The following is a 21,447-nucleotide window of genomic DNA, read 5'->3' on the forward strand; positions in this document are numbered from 1 at the left end:
CAGGGCACCCCTGGCTGCCGCTTTCCCTCGCTGCTCTGAGCAGAGCCGTGGCTGCACGCTGCCAGTGACCCGTCCGGGCTGGAGGGTGCTGGAGAAGCAGGGAACACCGTTCTGGGAAGGTGCAGAGCGTTGTTGCCATCACTGCCTCAGCCACTGACCCACCAGTAGCACGAAAACACAATTCTATCCTGTGGCTTTCAATAGGTGTTATGAGCACGTGAATCCTAAAGGCAGCCAGCAAAGAGCTGATTTGCCTTAACAAAGCAGGAAACAAACATTTACTGAGGTAAGGCTCACAGACCAGGCAGAACAAACCTCGGTGCTCAGCCGGCCCCTCCCCAGCCAATCCAATATATGCAAACGAATAGGAGGGATTTAGAATAATTACCCCAGCCCATAGTGTGCTGCTTTAATGTATCCATTAGATTGTTAACTCCATGGTTTCCTCTGCCCAGTGAGGGAAGATAAAACATTTCCAGTGAACAACCTTTTGGAATGGTTGTAAGCCCACCTCTTTCATGGGATCGACTTCTGCTGGACCCCACAGGAACTCAAAGATCATGCCACTACTCACACAAACATTCAACAGCCATGAATTTCCACTTCTCTGGGACCTTTTAACGTTTCAGGCTTTCTCTTATTTTCCATCTGGACAGAGCCTCCAAACAGAGACTTGTTACTTCTCCTCCTTCTGCTCTATCCACTGCTGTGTGTCTGTCAGAAGTGGATCAGCTGAATAAGTGGAATGACACACTGTCTTCTGCAAAAGGAAGCAGGGGGGGCTTTAAATCCCATGTTGTGTTAAATGACTGAAGTCTAGAGCTTTGTAGTGCATGCTAACAGCACCCACTGCTCCCTGTTTACTGTTGCTTCAATGAGACATTGTCCATTGAGTGGAAGTAAAAAGCTTATGAGATGAGACAGGCATATCATCCCGTCTGAAGCCCAGCTTACAAAGGCAGCTTCGTGCGGCGTGAGGAAGAGCCTCTGGGAATGACAGGCGTCTGTGGAACACAAAAATACAACCCAGGATGGGTCACGTATTTATTGACCTGATCTAAAACCGAGTCTGAGTGGTCAGGTTTCACTGATTTGAATGAGGGGATGTGATGATAGCTGAAACTCCAGAGGCTCTGCAGTGACTGAGGAGTCCTCAAACTGAGCAAGACGCAGAGGGGCGAGTCTGCCTGCAACAGAGTAAACAGGATAAACCTTTTCCATTTGGTAAAGCCATGATTTATGTACAAGATTATCATATCCCATTCTACAGTCCTAATCCTAGACCTTGAAGTAGCAGCAGATTAGAGCCTCTGACCATTTTCTAAAGTAATGTCACTAGTAAGCAGTGACACATCTCAGGCAGAAAAGTTGCTAAAGCAATGAAAGGGAAAAACACCCTAAATATCTGTAGAATACTCTATTTTTTTCTTCCACTGAAAGGCATACAAAGCCACATATCACACAGTAGATATGCACAAGAGAATTCAGCACTAGAACATCTTAGTACCCTTTTTCCTCAAGCTCCCTTTGCTGCCCAGCTCTCATTCTGCCTAACAGCTCCTTAATCACAGTATCTGTCACACACATAAAATATTATTTAACCTCCAGCACAGAGGAAAATGCATTTACAACCTACTGGATTTTCCCCTTTAATCTCTCTCTTTCTTCCCTTACTGCTCCCCCTCTCTCTTTAGTAGCTCTGAGCAAGAATGGTGTTAACAACCTTCACAAAGACTTATTCAGGTCCAGACAGAAACCAACTCTCTGCACTCTTGTCAAGACAGGAGACTAAAAAAAAACAACACACAGGAGCTCTTCTTTCTACCCAGGTGAGGGTAGAAACACACTCAAACACATCACAAAAGCAGCGTGGCCTCTCCTGTAAAGATGTCAGTAAGTGTCATTTTAGAATTACAGAACCAATTTGATTGTGACTGAGGCTCAACTCAGTCACAACCCAATCCCACAGATAGAATGTTATGATCCCTCAGTGATATTCAATAGTACTTGTGTTTCAGAAGTATTTTTGAGTCTTCGCTTTGCTGCAGCCTGACACAGCTGAATTTAACATTCCTTCTGTCAGGGCAGAATTGGAAGTGCTGACTTCCAGCTTTAAGCATGACCAGGTGTAGGATCTGACTATGTCAAAGATCTCATCTTGTGTGATCCCTCTCACCAGTACCCAAGTCAAGGTGCTGGTCCTGACAAATTCTCTATTTACACCCCCAAGGACCTTCTCTGCAGAAGGATATGAGCTGGCAGTCTTTGCACAGTGGTACCAGGCTAGTCTGCTACTCACTAGAGCAGGTACACTCTGAGCTCTGCTGGTTCTGGTCTCTGAAAAACCCTCAGCAAGCCCTTCCTTATTGTTACTGGGATGTAGTTTATCTAAACACTTCTCAGTTATCCAAGTCTCCCCTCCTCCTTTTGACAATGACACTGAGAATGAAAAGATTTAATTCCTTCCACTGCTCCAATCCTCTGACGTCTAAACTTTGTTACATTTAGAGAGAAGAAAAAAAATCAGGTAAAAATGATCATGTAGCTACAAGAGCCAGGGTAAGTCCACATGTCCCATATAGTTTCAGAAGCCTGTGACCTCAAGGTCAAGGTCAGACTCAAAGGCACGGCTGTACATCCATATGGTGTGAGAGCAGCTAAGCATGTACAGAACCAGCACAAGGCACAGCTCCTTTTACAGGGAGACTCTGAAGTCTGGTGCTGCTGGCAAGGCAAATGCTTAAGATTCTGTCTAGTTTAATTATCATCCTTCTGCAGGCTCAAAGAAGCTTATGAGAGCACAACACTGAGGCGGAATTCTCCTCCTGTGCCTCCACCTACAGAAATTCATCCCTTCCTGACCTGCCCCTATTTCCCTCCCCAGACACCCCACAGATTTAGCAGAATCAAGCCATTAAAAAAAAACACCACCAAGCAGAGACGACATTGTGAGCTGTTCTCCTGGCAGGAGGCAGGACCATGGCTCACTGTGCTCAATGAGGTGTGCTCAGGCAGCAGCACTCACTGCAGGTATGGCAGCAGCTCTCACTCACTGCAGGTATGGCAGCAGCACTCACTCACTGCAGGTATGGCAGCAGCTCTCACTCACTCACTGCAGCCATGGCAGCAGCTCTCACTCACTCACTGCAGCCATGGCAGCAGCTCTCACTCACTCACTGCAGCCATGGCAGCAGCTCTCACTCACTGCAGCCATGGCAGCAGCTCTCACTCACTGCAGCCATGGCAGCAGCTCTCACTCACTCACTGCAGCCATGGCAGCAGCTCTCACTCACTGCAGCCATGGCAGCAGCTCTCACTCACTCACTGCAGCCATGGCAGCAGCTCTCACTCACTGCAGGTATGGCAGCAGCTCTCACTCACTGCAAGTATGGCAGCAGCTCTCACTCACTCACTGCAGCCATGGCAGCAGCTCTCACTCACTGCAGCCATGGCAGCAGCACTCACTCACTCACTGCAGCCATGGCAGCAGCTCTCACTCACTGCAGCCATGGCAGCAGCTCTCACTCACTGCAAGTATGGCAGCAGCTCTCACTCACTCACTGCAGCCATGGCAGCAGCTCTCACTCACTGCAAGTATGGCAGCAGCTCTCACTCACTCACTGCAGCCATGGCAGCAGCACTCCCTCCCTCCCTCCCTCCCTCCCTCCCAGCCTGGCAGCAGCACAGCCTGGCACTGCCTGCACACAGCAGCAGGGCACTCACGGTGTTGTGGCTGCCCCAGGCACTCGAGGTACAGCACAAAAGGCTGAAGGCCAGTGCTCAGCCACCACTGTCCGTTCCAATCATGTCCAAGGCAATTTACACTGTGCCTTCTGATTAGGAGGTCACAGTAAAGCTGAACATAGATTACAGTGCACAGTCAGCAGCAACACAAGCTCCTGTGTCCCTCCATGGAGTTACTCCCTGCACTCCATTTCATGGGACAGACAGGATCCTCTCCTGCCCTGTGGGGACTGCTGCACTTGTAACTGCATCAGAAGAAGAGGAGCTGGAGAAAAACTAAAGTACAGAGGCCTCAGTTCCCATCTGGGTTGGAGTCACTATTACAATTGTAAAACAAGGGCTGGAAAGTTTATTTTCTGAGTTTCACGTGCCTCTGGTCACTGAGCACCATTTAGCACCAAGGAGAGTCAACCTGGAAAATGTCAAGGCAGCAAAAAGCTCTGTGCTTACAACCATTTCATGCTGATACACGAGGCAGCTTCTGAGCAGGCCAGGTTATAAAGCTTCAATTTTTTTTTCTCTTTTCCAAAATAAACAATCCCCAAATTGAAGTTGTCAGACTACAGAGGAAACCAGCCAGGTTGTTTACAACATACAGCAGGAATCCTGCTTAGGGCAAATCAGCTGCAGAACAAATGAAAGCAGAGCTCAGAAGGCAGTAGATGATTTCTGTCTCTGGATGGGAACCTACCTCAGTCTGGCAGGGGACACATCCAAGCTCCTGCCTTGGTAAATAACTACAAAGGTCCTCCCTGTCATACAGCACTTGGGTATTTGTAAAACTCTGAAAAACATCAGGAACAAGGAGGTTTCAGGGAGGTGCTGGTGCCCAGGCTGAATTTACCACATCTGTCAGGTGGCTTAAAAGTCAACTGCCTCCAGCAAATATCCCACCGAGGCAGCAATCCCTTCACTGCTGCCACTCCTGCACCCAGAGTAAGTGTTCTGCAGCTTTCATGGAGCTTCCTGAGCACCCTTTATTAACATCCAAGCTTTGGAACACTGTTTCTGATGGTAACAGCGAGGAAAAGATGCTACTCACAGAAGACTTCCTTTTGTGCAGACTGAATAGAACTCAAGATTCCTTAAACTTCCAGGAACTGCTCTCCTGCACTCCTGGTTTCTGCTGGTCCCAGTGCCCTGCAGCTTTTTTTGCTGTCAGCTCTGTCACAGCTCTTGAGGAGGCAAGAGACCAAAAATAAAACTGAAGGACTGATCTTAAATGAATCCAAATTATACATTCCTCTCCCTGCCAGGGCACCCAGTGTATTTCATAAAATAATTTCTAACACATTGTATACATTTAATTCAAGGCTTTTAACTTCTAGCCTTTATTTTTCCCTTTTGCAGTGCAGAACACTGGTAACTTCAGACACGGCACTGTTCTATTCTTGTGAGGGATTCTCAATAGCTATAGGAATGGATCCCACATCTGATCCCTATGTCTCATTTAGACAATCTCTGCTATAGGTGATGGGTATTTCTACTTCATGGGCCATTAAATCTTCAGCCTTTAACATAACTATTCAGGCTGCCGGTGAATTAGAAAATAGTCTTTGTGGAACTAAACAGATTTAATGGTCACACACAGGCCACGGAGGGTACAACTTCTAGTAACTGCTTACCTTAGGTAGGAATAAGAACAAAAAGTCTCAAGAGCTTTTTAAATTTAATTTGTGATCCAAGCTTCTTTCAAGCAGTATCTCCTTCCAAAGTGTTGCTGTGCCTTCAGCTCACATGTTCTGTCACTCCAGGGTTTATTTTAGGACCTGGGAGAACCAAACTCAAGGCCTGTGTGAATGGTGGAGCCCTATTTCCATTTACAACAGCCCATGCTCAGACACAATGAGCTTCCAAGAACTGCAGCACCTGCTGCCCACCTGGGGAGAGAGGAGGGGTGGGGCTCAGCTCTGAATCTTCTCCTCAAGCTCTGCAAAACACAGTGTGTTATGAGAGGGATGAGCAGCTTGGCAGCCAAAGTACAATAGCACATTTTGAATCTCTAAAGGAACATTCTTCCCCAAAAGACCACCCAAAGAGCATGTGCTCTTCTTGGAAGATGCCTCTAAAGCTTTTGCACTCCCTTTCTGAATGCCTTAAGCACTATAAGCTTCATAATTGGACTACAAAGCCCTTTCTAGTTACAAACCAATTTTAAATTAGATCTGTGCTCAACTCTGGCCTCTAAAACATTTGATTTCCTGCTTTTATTAGTAATGGTTTACTTGAGAAAGCAAAAGCACAACAGCAAAGCTAGAGAAATTTGTACAAACAATAAACAAGTCCACTATGCTGATGCCCTGTGTCTTTCTCAAAGGTGAAGCCAAGTGTTTTTCATTTGGCAGCTGAGCAGTGTAATAAATCAATATGAAACAAGAGCAGCTATTAAAAACTGTATTTCCCCCCCTCCCCAACAGTTACACTTCTAGCAAAAAGATTAAACCACGAACAGTTCACTTTTCTTCTTGAAGAGCTCTGGCTGCTGAGGAGTGCCAGGGACAGCCAGGGAGGGGAACGTTAGCACGGGGAGGCCACCAGAGAGCAGCCAGAGCCACAGAGACCCCCTCCCCTCAGGTACTGCTCCCCTCTGCACCAAATTCACATTGAAGTGCTTCTTAGGCAACCAAGTCAAATGGAGAGAATCCTTTGGGCTCATTCCTGGTTTATTTTAATAAAGAAATTTCTTATCTGGCCCCAACAAAAAGGGGTAAAAGACTTACTTTCACAAAGAACTTTACAAAGCTGCAACTGAATCAAAAGGAGCGTTTTCATAAATAGATGTACAATTGCTCTCATTACAGTATTTATTTGCTCAAGATAATTTCTTCCTTGTGCTTACAAGTCCATTCTTCCTTTTGCAGACAGTCCATGGTTTCTCTCCAGCTCTTCCCCCATTTTGAGACCACAACAGCATCCTGTCAGCAGAATTTCTGGCCACGAAAATGGTCATGTTCTCACAGTTAGATTCTAGAATTGTTACTGTAAATAATTAACAACCATAGGAAAAGAACCAGGAACAGGTAAATGGAGTTCAGCTTTAATAGATTCTGAAACATCTCGAAGTCAGTGCAACCCACAGCAAAATCCAGAAGTTTTGTAAAAACCACCTGCACACATGAGAGAAAATGAAGTGCTTGAGTTTCGGAAGCAGTGCTGGAGATTATGTGCAGATTCCTGAACAGTCAGTGCACCTCAGGAATTTCACTGCAGGTTGTTCAGTCCGTGAAGGTCTGTGTGTGTTTTAAGGCCCTGCAGCTAGAGAGAGCAAACCTGAGAGTGTCACCTGTACACTCAGTGTTGGACAGCCCAGTGCAGCACTGCTGCTCCTGCAACAGTGCCTCAAGAACGTGCTGTTATCCTAGGACCCAGAGAATTCCCCTATCACCACACAGCTGCAAGGATGGAAACCACGTACAATTTTTCAAGTGACTAGAAACTTCAGTTTATTACAGCCCAGTGCAAGCTGGGTTTAAGTTAATGATCATTAATTGTTCCTAATGTGAGAGCTAGTCTTGTGCAGCAATCAAAGGGTTAAAGTGTAACTCTAGTATTTCAAACAAGTTCACATATTCTCTATACAAATTTGGCAAATTCATGTCACAGCCTTAGATGTCATTCTTGCAATTCCTGCAGAGCATCTCCAGCTCCTCTGTGGGCAGCCAGGAGAGCCAGGCTCGGGCACAGCCCCCAGTGCCCACCAGGACTGGGCATCCCCAGCCTGGCCAGGTGCACTTCCTGAACCAAATCTGCTTTGACACATGCTCCCCAAAGAGCTCGAGGCCAGAGAGCAGCTGAGTATGGAAAAACTGATTGCATCAGAAACACTGCAGCCAAAAGGAAATCAAACCATGACTTCAAAGCCAATCAAAAAACCAAAACAACCCCCCAAAAGCAAGCGTTTATATGTGTGTAGATGTAATAAATATTGCAAAGCACATCTGTCTTTTCTCCCCCAAGTCAGTAAGTATAAAGAAATAAACAATGCACCAAAATATCAGCTTCCTGCAATGAAAATGTTGGAGTCAGCAAAATACCTGCAAGCCAGCTGAAAGGAAAGCTTTTGCATTGTCACCCAATCACAAGTTGCTTCCAGTTCTATGCAGCCAAATCAAACCTCTTCAAATTCACAAGTTTGACCTAAATAAGCACCACAGCATGAAAAGCTTATTTAGAAGTAGGATGTCAAGAGACTTTGTTTAAAATATAAAATAAAATGTGAGATAAAAGGTTTCCATTGGTCAAGTTTGAAAAACTGCCTTCCTTTATCCAACCACAGCCTGTCCCTTTGAGCCAACCAAAACCACACCTTTAGGTTTGTCCTTAATGAACACAGCCCGGCTGAGTTGCAAAATCTGACAGGAAGAGATGGCTGTGAGATGCACTCTGAGGGTTGGGCAAAGGGAAACAACATTACAAAGGAGAAGGAATACCAAGGAATAATTAGGGTGGGCAGAGGAACTTATTAATGCTCAGCCATCCTCCTGTATCTTCAGGAATCTCACTGTCCTCTCCAGTTCTGTCTTGCTCAGGTGTCCTGTAGTTACTGTCTTCTGTCTTCTGTCTCTGATCTGGAAAATGCCATCACAACATCCTCAGCACCTGCAACAACAATGGGTACAGGAAAACTGTGCCATAATTACTTCCTTCAAAGAGCAGTGGAGAGAGGCAGTACCCAAGTGTCATTCTACACATCCATGCAACCAACAGGAAAGCAAATGGCAAACTAGGGGATGCCAAAACCACCACCACCACCACTGCCTCTTCCAGTCAGGTAACTGCTCAGCTCCACAGATCCTCTTCAAAGGATTCAAAGTCCAAATTCAACTCAGATGGAGCATCAGCATGTAAAATTCCTCCAGTCTTTTACCTGAAGCATATCAAGAAGTAAATCTCAGTTTTGTGCCCCAAGCAACTTCTGCCTATACATCTGCACACAAGTAAAAGAGGACTAATAAAAATGCCTCATCTGTTCTCATTATATAAATTCCATTTTTCAGTTATCTAATCTGCTCTTCAGTTGCAATACAGCAGGAAAAATAGTCAAAATGGTTGTAAATTCCCCTTGCTAATATCCTTTAAAGCTAAATCATTGCTCATGAAATGCAACTGCACTTAATTTTATACACTTCACAATTTATATCTTATATGTACTCAAAGAAGGAAATATTAGGACCCAGCAGTAGTAGTTTGTTTTTTGTGTGTAGGGCCCTTATCTTATATAAAACTACATCAAAAACTGCTCTGATGCATCCTCTTACCAGCATGCAGAAGCCCTGCAGTCATCTCCCTTTTCATCTCCTGCACAAACTGTTTCTTCCTTGATCAAAACATAAATGATATATAGCACCAGGATCCAGCTCAGAATTAACAAGCTGCCTTGTTGATCTTAAACCACGCAAGAGCTACCAGCCCCTAAACAAAAACAAGGGTTTCACTTGCAAGGCTTGTGACAAGCCCTTCAGCCTGGGGAGGGAGAGCCCCACGCTGCAGCAGGGAGGAGGCAGAGGCAGCTGCATTCTGGCACTGAGTGCTCCACACATCCCTGAAGCTGCAGGAGCAGCTGGAGTCGCGTGGAAACCGCAGAACCACGGAGACATCACCCAGCACGGGGAGAGCTGCACTCCTGGACACATCTGAGTCTTCCTGGGGCTCCCCTTTCCAGTGTCTCAATGGGAACAAAATCCTCACAGGTTTCCTTGCAATCCCACACAGGAGAGGAGGATCCATCCCAGGTAAGCCCACAGCTCTGTGCTCCTGCCTGCCCTGAGCCTCCATCTTCCCAGGGGCACCTGGCCACGTCTGCAGGTGTCCCCCAGCAAAAGAATCTGGGTGACACTTGTCCAGAAAAAGCTTATCTACGTTTCTCAGCACAAAAGCAGGTTTTGTTCCAGCCCTGTCCTATAACCCAAGGCACCCAGAGCTAACAAGGTGCTCGTGAAGCAATTCTCCAGTGCTGCTGGACAGACACAAACACTGCCAGAGAACAGAGCTGGGCCTCCTGTGTGCTGGAGGGAGAGCAGGGACTCGAGTACCAGAGCTGCTTCTGCAGGCCCCCTTGGCTCTCACCACGGATGTTTTCTTCCTCATCAAGTAAAATAATGCAAAAAGCAGAGCCCAGGTTACAAAGTTAAGCTGCACATGGCCAAGAGCCTGTGACTGAGACAATGGGATGGTGAACCACGTCTGCTCTGAGCACATCCTGCACTTCCAGCAATTAATGTATAGAACAATGGCAAAGGCACACTTTTACCTGACCTGCATCTGTACATACAGCTGCTTTCTCCACTGCTGTCCCTTTTCTGGGCACACGTTTCTACCCTGAAATAGGGACTTAAAACACATCCAGTGAAATATTCCCTGTCTTTTATGAGCAAAGCATTAATTGTCACAAACTTTAGACATTCAGATACTTCTCTCACTGCTTGTGCCTTATGCTTTCTCACTCTCATTCTTCCTAGAAATGAACAATAACCAACAGGTGGGCTTATGTTCTATCTTAGAAAGTAACAGTGACAATATTACCCCACTAGCTTCCAAAAAAATCCCACTGAGACCATGTTCCAATTGCAGTTATTTGGATTGCTGAATTTTAGAGTTCTTTTACACCACTTGTTCTTCAGTCATAGCAAGCCAAGGTGAGCTGAAGGTGAAATGACTTTCCTGCAGGGCAGGGAAGGCTGCAGAGGTGCCCTGAGCTCTGTGTCCCCACTTCTCTCCAGCTCACCTCCATGGCAAAAAGCTTCCCCAGGGGGGGCTGGTGTCAGAGCTGCCCAGCAAGGACCTGGCTACAGACAAGGAACCCAGCAGGTACAGCTGCATTAAAACCACACCACCTTCACACAAGAGAAGATGCTGACACCTCCACCAACTACTGTTTCCAAGTGCTCTTGGAGTGATAAATAGATATGTACACCTGATTTGCTTGTAGTCACCTGCAGAATTAATTAAAACTCAAAAGCATTTAGATATCAGAAGGTTTAGCCTGTTGGGAATTTCTAAAGGCTGCCAAATTTAAAAAAAGGAATTCTTCACACAAGATCTTTGCATACATACATACATTCCTTCAACCACCTTCCAGCAACAATCTTCTAAACATTAACTCTTCCCTGAAATCCCCAGTATTATCATCCTAGTCTGGCATTCTAAAAATACACCATGCACTGTTGAGAGCAGCAGCACATTCAAACAAGCCTTGTGTTCAACAAAATGAAAGTGCACTGAGCAGAGCTCCATCTCCATTCTCCATCACCCTCTGCCAAGTCCTGAGCCCTGGAGCCCCCCAAGCAGCCTGGGGTGGTTTTGGTGCCCAGAGAACACATCTCAGCCAGCCAGGCACGTGTCTGCATCTCAGCCTTGCCCTCCCCATGGGACCAGCTTCCTGCAGGAACCAGCACCACACTGCTGTTGCTATAGGAACACCAGAGCTGCAATCACCAAGGTCTCAGCACAATTCCCATCTTGTGCTTCCTCCCTGCACTGCTTCCATTCCCAGACCTGCCAGGGCAGCCCTGCAGTGAGCCCAGAGCCAGCCCACCCTCTGGAAATGCAAGGAGCTGGGGAACAGGGAATATGGGGTTATGCAGGAGAGGCTTCTGTGCACAGAACTTCCCGACAGGCATTTTGCTTGTACTCAAAAATGTGTGAGAAAGCCTGAATTTCATCAAGAGTGAGCTGTGTTAGCTCTTGCTGCAATGCAGGCAGGGCCAATGTGTGAATATCCCAAAACAGATCAGGATTACATCCCCTCTCCAGCACACACACTGCTTGAACTGAGATGCTTCAGGGTTCCTCAGTTATTCTTGGAGCCATAAAAACAAACAGCAAGCACTCCACAGATGTCAGCTAAAGAGCTCCTGGAGTAAAGAAAAACACCCTGGACTTTGCATTTTCATATAGGCATTAACAATGACTGAAAAATTAAATGGCTATAAAACATGTGGGCATGACATTATCATATCTCCTCTTCAAATAAAAATAAGCACAAAATGAAGGGGAGACTTAGCCTTCAGGCATGATTTAAAATTACAGAGATATTCCAAGATGCTTCTTGATCCAAATTAGGCTTCCATTGCTGGATCCTTAGACAACAGAGCCTCATGGAGGAACTTGAGCTGTGAGAGATATTGGAATTAACAGTGGCTCCTGCAGGGTTGAGGCACAAGCCTGAATTCAGCAGGGACAGTAAGAACTCCTTCCTTCAGTGCACTGCCACGTCCTGACACCATGGCCACAGAGGCTGCAGTGACTCCCAGTGGCCAAACAAAGGGAGCCACAGATCCTGCTCAGAAATCACAGCAGGGGCACCCCAGGGACCAGCTCAGAATCCTGCCCAGGTCACTGCTGTGGGACCACCAGCCTCAGACACGGGTCATGGATGCACAGAAAAGAAATACAAAATAATGCAATAGAGACAGTAAAACGCCTACAGAATTCTACACCATCACCCTCTACTCTTCTGTCAAGGCAGCCCCAACAAACCAAAACAATCTTCCTGGAACTGGAGCCAGGCTGCAGCATTTCAAGGGACACACAGAAACCTGCAGGTCCATAACAAAGCTCTTGGAGTGCTCAGGCCAACAATGTCATTCTGGTTTTTGGAACAAAATGGGGATGTGAAGTTAGCTTTGTGTCTTTTGTGCCTGCTGGAGGAAAATGGCTCTAAAGATACATCAGGGACAAGTCAGGCTGAGAGCAACCTGTCCTACTGTGGAACAAAAGACTCTGAAATGCACTGAAGCACTAACCTGGTGTAAGTTACTCCCTAAATAATACCTTTTTGTTGTTGTGTAAGACAAGCTACATAAAAGAAAAAAAAATCCTCCAGAGGAGATTCAGTGAAAACAGAAAAGTAGGGAAGAAAATTCCTTTAAGCAATCTTGGAGCAAGAGCACAGAGAGTGTGTGGGCTTGCAGGGGTTTCCAGCACAAGGCAATGCCATCTAGTGGAGATGGGATCTCCCTCAGGGTGGCACAGGTGTCATGGCATTCCCAGCTTCCAGGAATTTCATACTCAGCTGGTCCTGCTTCACCGACCCCAGGACACAGCAGAAGGCACAGGCAGCAGAGCAAGGAGCATTATCATTACTGACTGTTAGGAACCTGGAGAGATTTCTAAGAAAATCCAAGTACTGAGCAATAAATTATATCGCTGTCTGTAGAGCACACTACTGCTTCAGCACCAGTGCAGGAAGTATCTGTGTCCTCTGGCTGGACTTCTGATTTTATCACCTTTTCTTTGCCAAAGTGACAGTAATTCAGCATAGATTTCACTGTGAAAAATGTACCTTTCAAGGATAATGCTGAAAAATGCCAACTGCAACTAAGTCTCTCTTAGCTGACTACCTCAGTTTCTGACAAGAAACAAGAGAATTCTCACTTTAGACTGGCAGAAAAGTTGTGTATTTTGGCTCAGAATTCTTCAAGTATATCCACCTCCATCAGGCCCCAGCTATGCAAGGAATGAGCACAGCAGCAAGTCTGTGCAGGTTGTGTTTGTAATGGATTTCTTCATGTCTCAGGTCTAGACTAAGTTTCTGCTCAGCTCTTTCTGGCACGAGCCTTACAATGTTCCTTCAATACCAAACTGCACTTTCTGAACGTGACCTGGCATGAGGGCTGTGCAGGGGAGGGAGAAGAATCCAGTGAGAAACATTCAGGCTCAGAAGAGATCAGTGGACTCAGAGCAGCTCCACACAACCCTTTACCAAGACTTCTGCAGAGAATTCACAGAACTGGAATAAACGGTAACATCCTGGGCTGCAGGATGGGTTTCAGCAGGTGGCACACTGTTCTGGAAGCACAGGAGGTTACAGGTGGTGTTTTCTGAGGCTGCTGGCCCAGGGGAGGCAGGTCCAGGGCAGAGGGGGGCACGGGGGGGGGGGTATGGGGGCACGGAGGGGTATGGGGGGTGTATGGGGGCACGGGGGGGGTATGGGGGCACGGGAGGGGGTATGGGGGCACGGGAGGGGGTATGGGGGCACGGGAGGGGGTATGGGGGCACGGGAGGGGGTATGGGGGCACGGGAGGGGGTATGGGGGCACGGGAGGGGGTATGGGGGCACGGGAGGGGTACTCACCCTGGTCGATGGAGTGCTGGGGCAGCTGGCTCAGCTGGCTGTTCACCACCCCTGCGTACGTGCGCAGGAACTCCTCCTCGCTGGCCGTCAGCTGGGGGCACAGAGGAGATGCCTCAGCACTCAGCAAAAGCAGAACCAGCACACTGCAGGCACCGGCTGCCAGGGACAGGCACCTCAGCAGCCTCTGCCCACTCCCCACCACCTGCATCACCCCTCGTTTGTGCTCCTCGAGCACCAGCAAGGGCACAGCAGCGAACGGGACGCCATGAACTCACGGGCAGGTTCAGTGTCACCTTAAAACAGCTGCTTCACCTGGCTCTTTTTCCAGTCATGAAAAGCTTGAAATCATTTATCTATATATGGCAGTTCCAGGTATCGCAGTCCTCACAATATTTAAGCAAAAATCAATTGTGTTCAACTGCTAAGAGTTAAATCCAGGATGGCTAAAACAATTCAGCATTAAAACCAGACCATCACCTGCCCACCTCAACAAGCACTGTCCCACTTAGTCCAAAGTTGCCTAGAAACCCACAGAGGATGGGCTATGAAGTGCATCTTACGTTTGAGCCCATCTTCCTGAGCATGAGCAGAACTCTCACTTTCTGCTGAATGTACATCTCCTCCGGACTCTTCCCGGGGACGCCCTCTCGGTTCATTCCCCTCCTGCCAGCTCCTGGATTTCCTGTGGATACAAAATCAGAAAAAGACAAACTACAATAGGCAATGGGGTCTAACGGGAAATAGGGGAAAAGTTTCATTTCCAAAATACCTGTTTTTCATCAGTGGCAGATCACTGAATATCCTGGGAGAGTAAGGAATCACATCCTTCCCCAGAGAAACCTTTAAAAATGTGAGCAGCTGAACAGGGCCTTACATATGGAACTGAAACAGTCACAGAGCCCATGTTCACATCCCCACAGCTCATTATCTGTGCTTATGTTACTGCATGAGTAGAGAAGGAATTCTCAGAACCAGATGAAAGAACCACCCTGACAGAAGAGTCCGTGGTTTGGGGCTTTTTCCATAAATAAGCACAAGCAGAATGAAAACAGGATGCAGAATGCACAGCCATCAAGCCTGCAGTGGCTAAGCAAAAGCTGTATGAAATCTAAACTCTCAAGTCTTTCTCCTCCTTTTCTTTTTTCCTTTATACATCATATAAAAAGGCCACTGTGTTACTGTAAAAGTTATTAAAATTTATGAAATGGTTTTGGAGAGAAAGCAGAGCTAAGAGAAGCAGGGAAAGAGTATCATTGAAAAGCTGAGCTTTTGCTTCTTATGTTAATAAAAATAATTATGTTATGGAATAAACAGACTGTGCTATCCAAATTCTATAGCACAAAGCATGATTATACTTTATTATATGAGTATCTGGTAATTATTTAAGTTCCACAACAAGGTGTTTACCACGACAAAAAAAAACAAAAAACATTCATGCATTCTCTTCAGTTGCTCTTAAAAACCATCTTGAACCATGTTTATTAAGTCAACAATAGTAAAAACCTTAACCTGAAATGTAAAAAATAATGATGCTTCAAATAACACACAATTCCAGCAGTGTCCCAAACTGATCCAAGCCCTTGGCAGTGCTGTGTGCTGGAGAAATGTAACCCCTGAGTGCCCCCAAAGGGACCCCACAAGAAAGATGGAGAGAGGCTGTGTGCAGGAGCCTGGAGTGACAGCACCAGGGGGAATGGCTTCACAATTACTGACAGTGGGTTTAGATTGGATTTTGGGAAGAAGCTCATCCCTGAGGGTGCCCAGAGCAGCTGTGGCTGCCCCTGGATCCCTGGCAGTGCCCAAGGCCAGGCTGGACAGGGCTGGGAGCAGCCTGGGACAGTGGGAGCTGTCCCTGCCATGGCAGGGGTGGCTCTGGGGGGCTCTGAGGTCCCTTCCCACCCAAACCACTCCATGCTCCCAGGAGTGGATGGAGGTGTGACCCAGCCACTCCTGTACCACGCACACCTCAGAGAAGTGGCTCCAAAACAGGTCTTCAATCACTTTTCACTCCCAGAACTGGGTCTGTTCCTAGACCAAACTAGAAATGTGATTTCCTGAACCTCAGTAGTGAAGGGAACACACTACACAGGGCTTGCAGAGGGAAGGCTGCATCCCAGCAGGTTCAAACACAGTTTTCCTAGTAATGTTTTCCTGCAGTCATTACCAACCTCTCTTCTCACTTCATTTTCATTATTGCTTTTAAGGGAAAGTAATCTGGGTGTGGAAACCATTTAAAATTACACATAGGCCCTCCTGAGTGAGTCAGAAGTAATGCAAACTTCAGCAGCAGCTGCTGGGACAGGCTTTGCCACCCACATTACTGAGCATGGAGATAACAGCAGTAAAAAGTGAGAAAGATCCATCACCAGTCCTTCTTGAACATGTTTCAGTGGGAAGATCTGCATGAAGCTGATTTGCTATAGATGGTTCTGCTTGGAAGCCTGCAGCCTGAACATGTGCAAGGTGATGAATGTTGGGGTTTTTATACAACCAGCAAACTGCTCTCTGAAGGGGGAATTAAACAATCCCATAACTTTGTGTAGTGTCAACTCCAGTCAGTAAACTGGATTATGCTACTAGGTATATACTCCACAGTGCAATTTACTGAGAGCTAACAAACGATGCCAAGAGTAAGGCAATGAACAAAATAAGATCGTGAGCAAGAGACATTAAGTTACACACATCCAGAGAGTGATAAAACAATAAACACTGACCAAGATACCCAGTCAGATGGAAAGGTTGTGACTAGTTCTTAATATTATAAACACTTTTCGAAAGAAAAAGGGAAAGGGAAGCTGCTATACTAGTAACCAACCAACCTAGAAAAGAAAAATCATGACAACAAAAGCTGAAATGTAGTAAGACATCTATTGTTTAAAAACAAAACAAAATGGATGGGATATCAATAGGTGGCACCATCCACAAGCACCAAGAAAATGCCACAGCTGCCCCCATGCCCACGAGGGAGACCCCACCTCAGCACTCCTCTGCACATCACATATTACAAGACCTGCTTGGTTACTGTTGTTTTCCACAGCTGTCTTCTAGTCGTTTATTAATTTTCAAACTTTAAAAAGGGGTGATGGGAATCCCTATCTAAGCCTGGTTCTTTTAAAGTAACCTTCAGCCAAGGTGGGTTTGTCACAAAGCCACCTATTCAACAGGAAGGATAAAAAAATCCTAAAGCCTGGCCATTCAGTGAATGCTTCACGCAATTAGTAAGCAACAGGGGGGGAAAAAAGCACTCAATATGGCTCAAAAAGTATGTGCAGAGAGGTAAAACTAAGCTTTCAGAGCAACAGCACTTTGCTCTCCCTGCACCACACTATTACCCTGCCACCACAGCTCTTTGTACTCCACTCCATGACATCAAAGGGGAAAGACAAAGGTCTTAAACCAGCACTGAGACCCCAGCATGAGAAATGTGAACATCTCTGTTTTCTGGTTACATAAAGCTTTCAGAAGACACAGTTTAGGATGATAACATTTCCCAGCATATGCTACAAGAGAAAATTTCCAAACCCACGTACAAAGCTGGTCCATGCCCAGAAGACAGCATGATCCACATTTGCAAATGAAGGACTGAAAAATCTTCTCAAAGTACTTACTAACTTGGTCCTCTCCAGAAAACTGCATTAATATGCTGCATATTATGAAATGCTCCTTAAGCAGCATTTCCCTGCTTATTCTCAGAGATCTTTCTGGCACATGGATGAGTGGTCACTGACCCATCCCCAATGAACAAAACACCAGATTTCTGTACCAACGTACCTGCTTCCAGAAACCACAGGAGATCAGATAATCCACGTGTTCAGTCCTGATCAGTGATTGGAGCTGGGAAAAATGTATGAAGGAACTGCCCTGTGAAAACAAATGAGCAGAGAATTACAGAACATCCACAGCTGAACCCCAGAAAGATCCTTGATTTGATACACCTTCACTCCCAGTCTGCTTCAGAACACAATTCAGGTAAAATTCATACAACTGCACGCTTCTCTGGAGCTGTTAAATGCAAGAACCTTTTCATGTTCAAAGTTTTTAAAAATCAAGCCGTTCTTCAGCTGCAAGATTTCCACCCTGACCATACCAATGACACTCCCAATCACTTGAGAGTGAATTGCATTCAAGCTTTGCATTCTTTAGGAAGCTTTCAGATAAAACCCAACTGATAGATCCTGGCCTCAACAAAGCAGTGATGGGGTCTCAGCTGAATTTTTGGTAATAGTGTCCTGGATGCTGGCATTGCAGGAAGAGAGGCCAAAGGCTGGTGAAGCCATAGAAAATGCACTGTTCTATCAGATCTGGAACTGGTCTCTCCAGGTAAGGGTGAGGCAGATGTGCAGAGCCAACAGGAAAGTTTGGGCTGCCTGTGCTTATCTCTGGCAGCTAAATGTGGATCTGCTCCCCAGTGCCAGTTTTCCATTCCTTTCTCACAAAGAAGACTGACCTGTGCGTTTCAAAAGCTGCAGTGTCAGAAACAATTGCATTTTTCACTAAACTGTGTTAAAAGAATAAATGCTTCAAGCTTGTCCTGCTGCATCCAACACGCTGCAAATGGACATAATTGGGTCACCTCATTCCCCCTTGTTTGCCAGGCACAGGCAAGGAAATTTAGTTCTCATTTATTTCTAAGATGATTCACATGACAGAATAACAAACAACCAAGATCTACATATTACAGCCAACACTGGCAGCCCAGCTTTGCCAAAGCAATAAATGTGAGTTAGAAAACTCCCTCCCTTTCCCAAGCAGTCCAGGAGGTCGGGCAGGACCAGATGGGAATCTGTCTGAATGGGACATCTATCTGAATCTGCAGTCCAGCACCTCCCTCCCCAGGCTGCCTGCACTGGGCTGCCTGAGGATCCCAGGAATTCCTGCAGCTCAGCAAGGCCCAACAAGTGGAGTGGGCAGAGCCAGGAATGCCTGCCATCCCCATGTGTCTCCTTGCAAACCCTCTCCTGGGCTGGGGAAAGGCTGCAGCCCTGGCCCCTGGCAAACCCAGCTCCAGCAGCACCTGCCCACTGAACACTGCAGGCTCTGCAAGGCTGCAAGTCAAGAGATCAGGAAAGCAGACATGGGTTGGGAATGAGAAGGTGAAGGTCCTTCTGCACCTGAAAACACCTGGGCTCCTTTGCAAGGATATTACCCAAGTCAGGTAAAGCTAAGTACTTCCAGTTTTCCCACTGGCATTAAGAGATACTTCCTCACCTCTCCTCATTGCTATTTGTTCTGAAAAGTCTCTAATGGAAATAAAATGTACTTCTTCCCAAAAATGAATTAAAAGACCACAGTGGCTTTCCCTTCAATTACTAACCCCAGACACAATAGCACATAATGAAAAAAATACTGTAACTGTAGTTAGCTTTCCTTTTTATTCTTTTTTCCTAACTGGTGTGGAACATCAGCTACTGGGATTTCACTTCAAAAAAATGTAGACAGGAGAAATCTGTACTCAGTCTCAGTTTAACTTGTCTGTTTTACCAACAGATGGAAACAGCTCCTCAGGAAACTCAAGCCTCACCAGCAAGAACTGTTTTGACTGAACGCCTTCAGAAGAAGATTCCAACACACAGCAACTGAAAATTACACATTTGTAACTGTACTTCCTTCACTTCCACCTACACTGGTATGAATTCAAAACCTAGAAGGGACTCTCTGCTGGACAGTGCCATAGATTAGTTCATAATTAAATTCTTCTGACTCCCCTCCTGCCATCTTTTAAAATAAACAAAAATGGCACATCTCAACAGAAAAAAGAGACACTAAAAATATGCATTTTTATAAATTTTGCATAAAGGAAGTTACTTAAGCATCCCATTCAGTTTTCAAGCCATGCTTATTTAATGCAATGAGAAAGCAACATGAGCTTTTGTTCCTTCAAATTTTGTACTCCCCCCAACACTGTAGTCCTCTGTAATGCTGCAATTCCCAACAACCACATTTTACTGGTATGGCAAAACACAAAGTGCAACTGAGGAATCTGCACAGCCTAAATTAAGGGGAAAGAAAACAAAAAGGCATTAAGCTGTTGGAAAATATAGTATTTTACATATTCAGTCTTAACAATTTAGGGTACATAGAGCAGCCATCTGGCAAGTTCTTTAAAACCTAAGTCCCAGCTGACTACCTCTTTAATATCTTGTAGCATTGCCAGTTATAGCCAAAAGAAACACAACAGGAGTTAGTTCAGCTACAATTTATTTTTTTGTGGAATCTGACTGGTTCTGTTCAAGGCACTTAAAGCCCTCAATTAATGGGATAGGATTATAAAGCTCAGAAAAGGAGTTACAGTGAATAAACCCCAGCACTGCAGGTTCCCTTTGCTCTACACAAGTGCAGTTCAGAGCAGCAGGAAGGGTCCCTTTGACTCTCTGATATCATTATCCAAGGTTAAGCCATTCCCCTCCACAGCTCCACCATGGAGCACTTCAGTGCTTAAACATGGTCATACTGGGAAGCTTGGAAGTGCAAGGGGATGCTGCCCCTAATTTAAGCCTTGTTAATTTTCAAATGACATTTTTCAGAGAACAGTTAGAGCCCGAAAAACCTTCCAAGCTGGAGCCTGAAACCTGAACTCAGGAGCCAAAGTCTGCAAAAAACCTGCTACAAATTTTCCTCTAATTCATTCTGGCTCATGACCTTCAGTCACAGGCAGCTGGAGACTGGATTAATTCCCATCTCCAGAGGGATACAATGAAGAATTCATAACAGGTACCTATTTATAGGTGAACAGTAAGAACTGAAATATTTAATACAGGCTTTTTTTTTGTCTTCATTTCTATGTTCAGTGCTACCTTTTAGCTGACTTCAGAATCTGAACCCCAATGTCAGATTTAGGTCAATTTACTGCTGGAACTCCCGTGGTAGATTCACATCTCTTAAATGTTAGATTTAAATTTTTAACGAAACACTACAGTCCTCCTTCTTGAAGAAGGACAGGAAACAGCCTCAAACACTGCCATTTATTCATGAAACATTTATGAACACAAGCAGGGGTTTTTCTCCTCAATGCTGGATCACCTTTCAGAGCTTCAAACTGGACTTCAAAAGTAGCAATGAAGTGCATTCCATAGAGCTTCCCAATATACCAAAACAGTTCTTACATCAAAGCTCAAGCTGACTTAAAAAAATAAATTTTAAAAATCCTACAATCATAATCACCACTTTCATGAAATTAAAATTTGCCTCCTGACCTTCAGGCACACACAAACCAAATGATTTCCCCCCTTCTATCAAGGAGAAGACACCTCTCACATCTCATGCAGTTAAAAGAGGCAGCACAGGGTTTTAGGTAGTTCATGTCACTCAACTTGAAGCTTCTGAAATTAAACGTAGTAACAGCAACAAAACCTGAAAAAAAAGCCTTTCATTTCACAAAGGTATTCACACTTCAAAGATTAATGTGTCAAAAATTCTTTAAAAACTGACAACACTTTATAAACAGCAGTTTATGCACAAATTGCATCCCAGTAGAATGTCCCAGTATTTTACTCACCATGGGCACCTACAGCTGGATGCTCAGTGCTGCTCTCCTCCCAGTCATGGGCACCTTTCACAGAGGCACCTCTTTCCTATTTAAACCAAAGCTAAAATCTTCCAGGCAGGAAATTAGGCACTAATGACAGATAG

At 45.6% G+C, this 21,447-nt stretch overlaps 1 protein-coding gene across 1 annotated transcript; it reads right to left on the minus strand.

Moving 5' to 3' along the window:
* Positions 1-6,398: 6,398 nt before the first annotated feature.
* CTNNBIP1 (catenin beta interacting protein 1) lies at positions 6,399-14,474 on the minus strand. The gene is made up of 3 exons (XM_062507639.1): positions 14,379-14,474; positions 13,819-13,909; positions 6,399-8,343 (listed from the first exon to the last, which is right to left on the minus strand). Exons 1-3 carry the CDS (start codon positions 14,472-14,474, stop codon positions 8,285-8,287), a joined length of 246 nt encoding a protein of 81 aa, XP_062363623.1. The 3' UTR covers positions 6,399-8,284.
* Positions 14,475-21,447: the final 6,973 nt, after the last annotated feature.

This window comes from Cinclus cinclus, chromosome 23 (genome assembly GCF_963662255.1).
Source record: "Cinclus cinclus chromosome 23, bCinCin1.1, whole genome shotgun sequence".
NCBI lineage: Eukaryota > Metazoa > Chordata > Aves > Passeriformes > Cinclidae > Cinclus > Cinclus cinclus.

Coding starts and splice junctions, on each gene's coding strand:
- CTNNBIP1 (XM_062507639.1), bottom strand. CDS start 14,474: ATGAACCGAGAGGGCGTCCCCGGGAAGAGTCCGGAGGAGATGTACATT. Junction 13,910..14,378: donor TCAGGAAGATGGGCTCAAAC/GTAAGATGCACT, acceptor CTGTGCCCCCAG/CTGACGGCCAGCGAGGAGGA. Junction 8,344..13,818: donor CCAGCACTCCATCGACCAGG/GTGAGTACCCCT, acceptor TTGTTGTTGCAG/GTGCTGAGGATGTTGTGATG.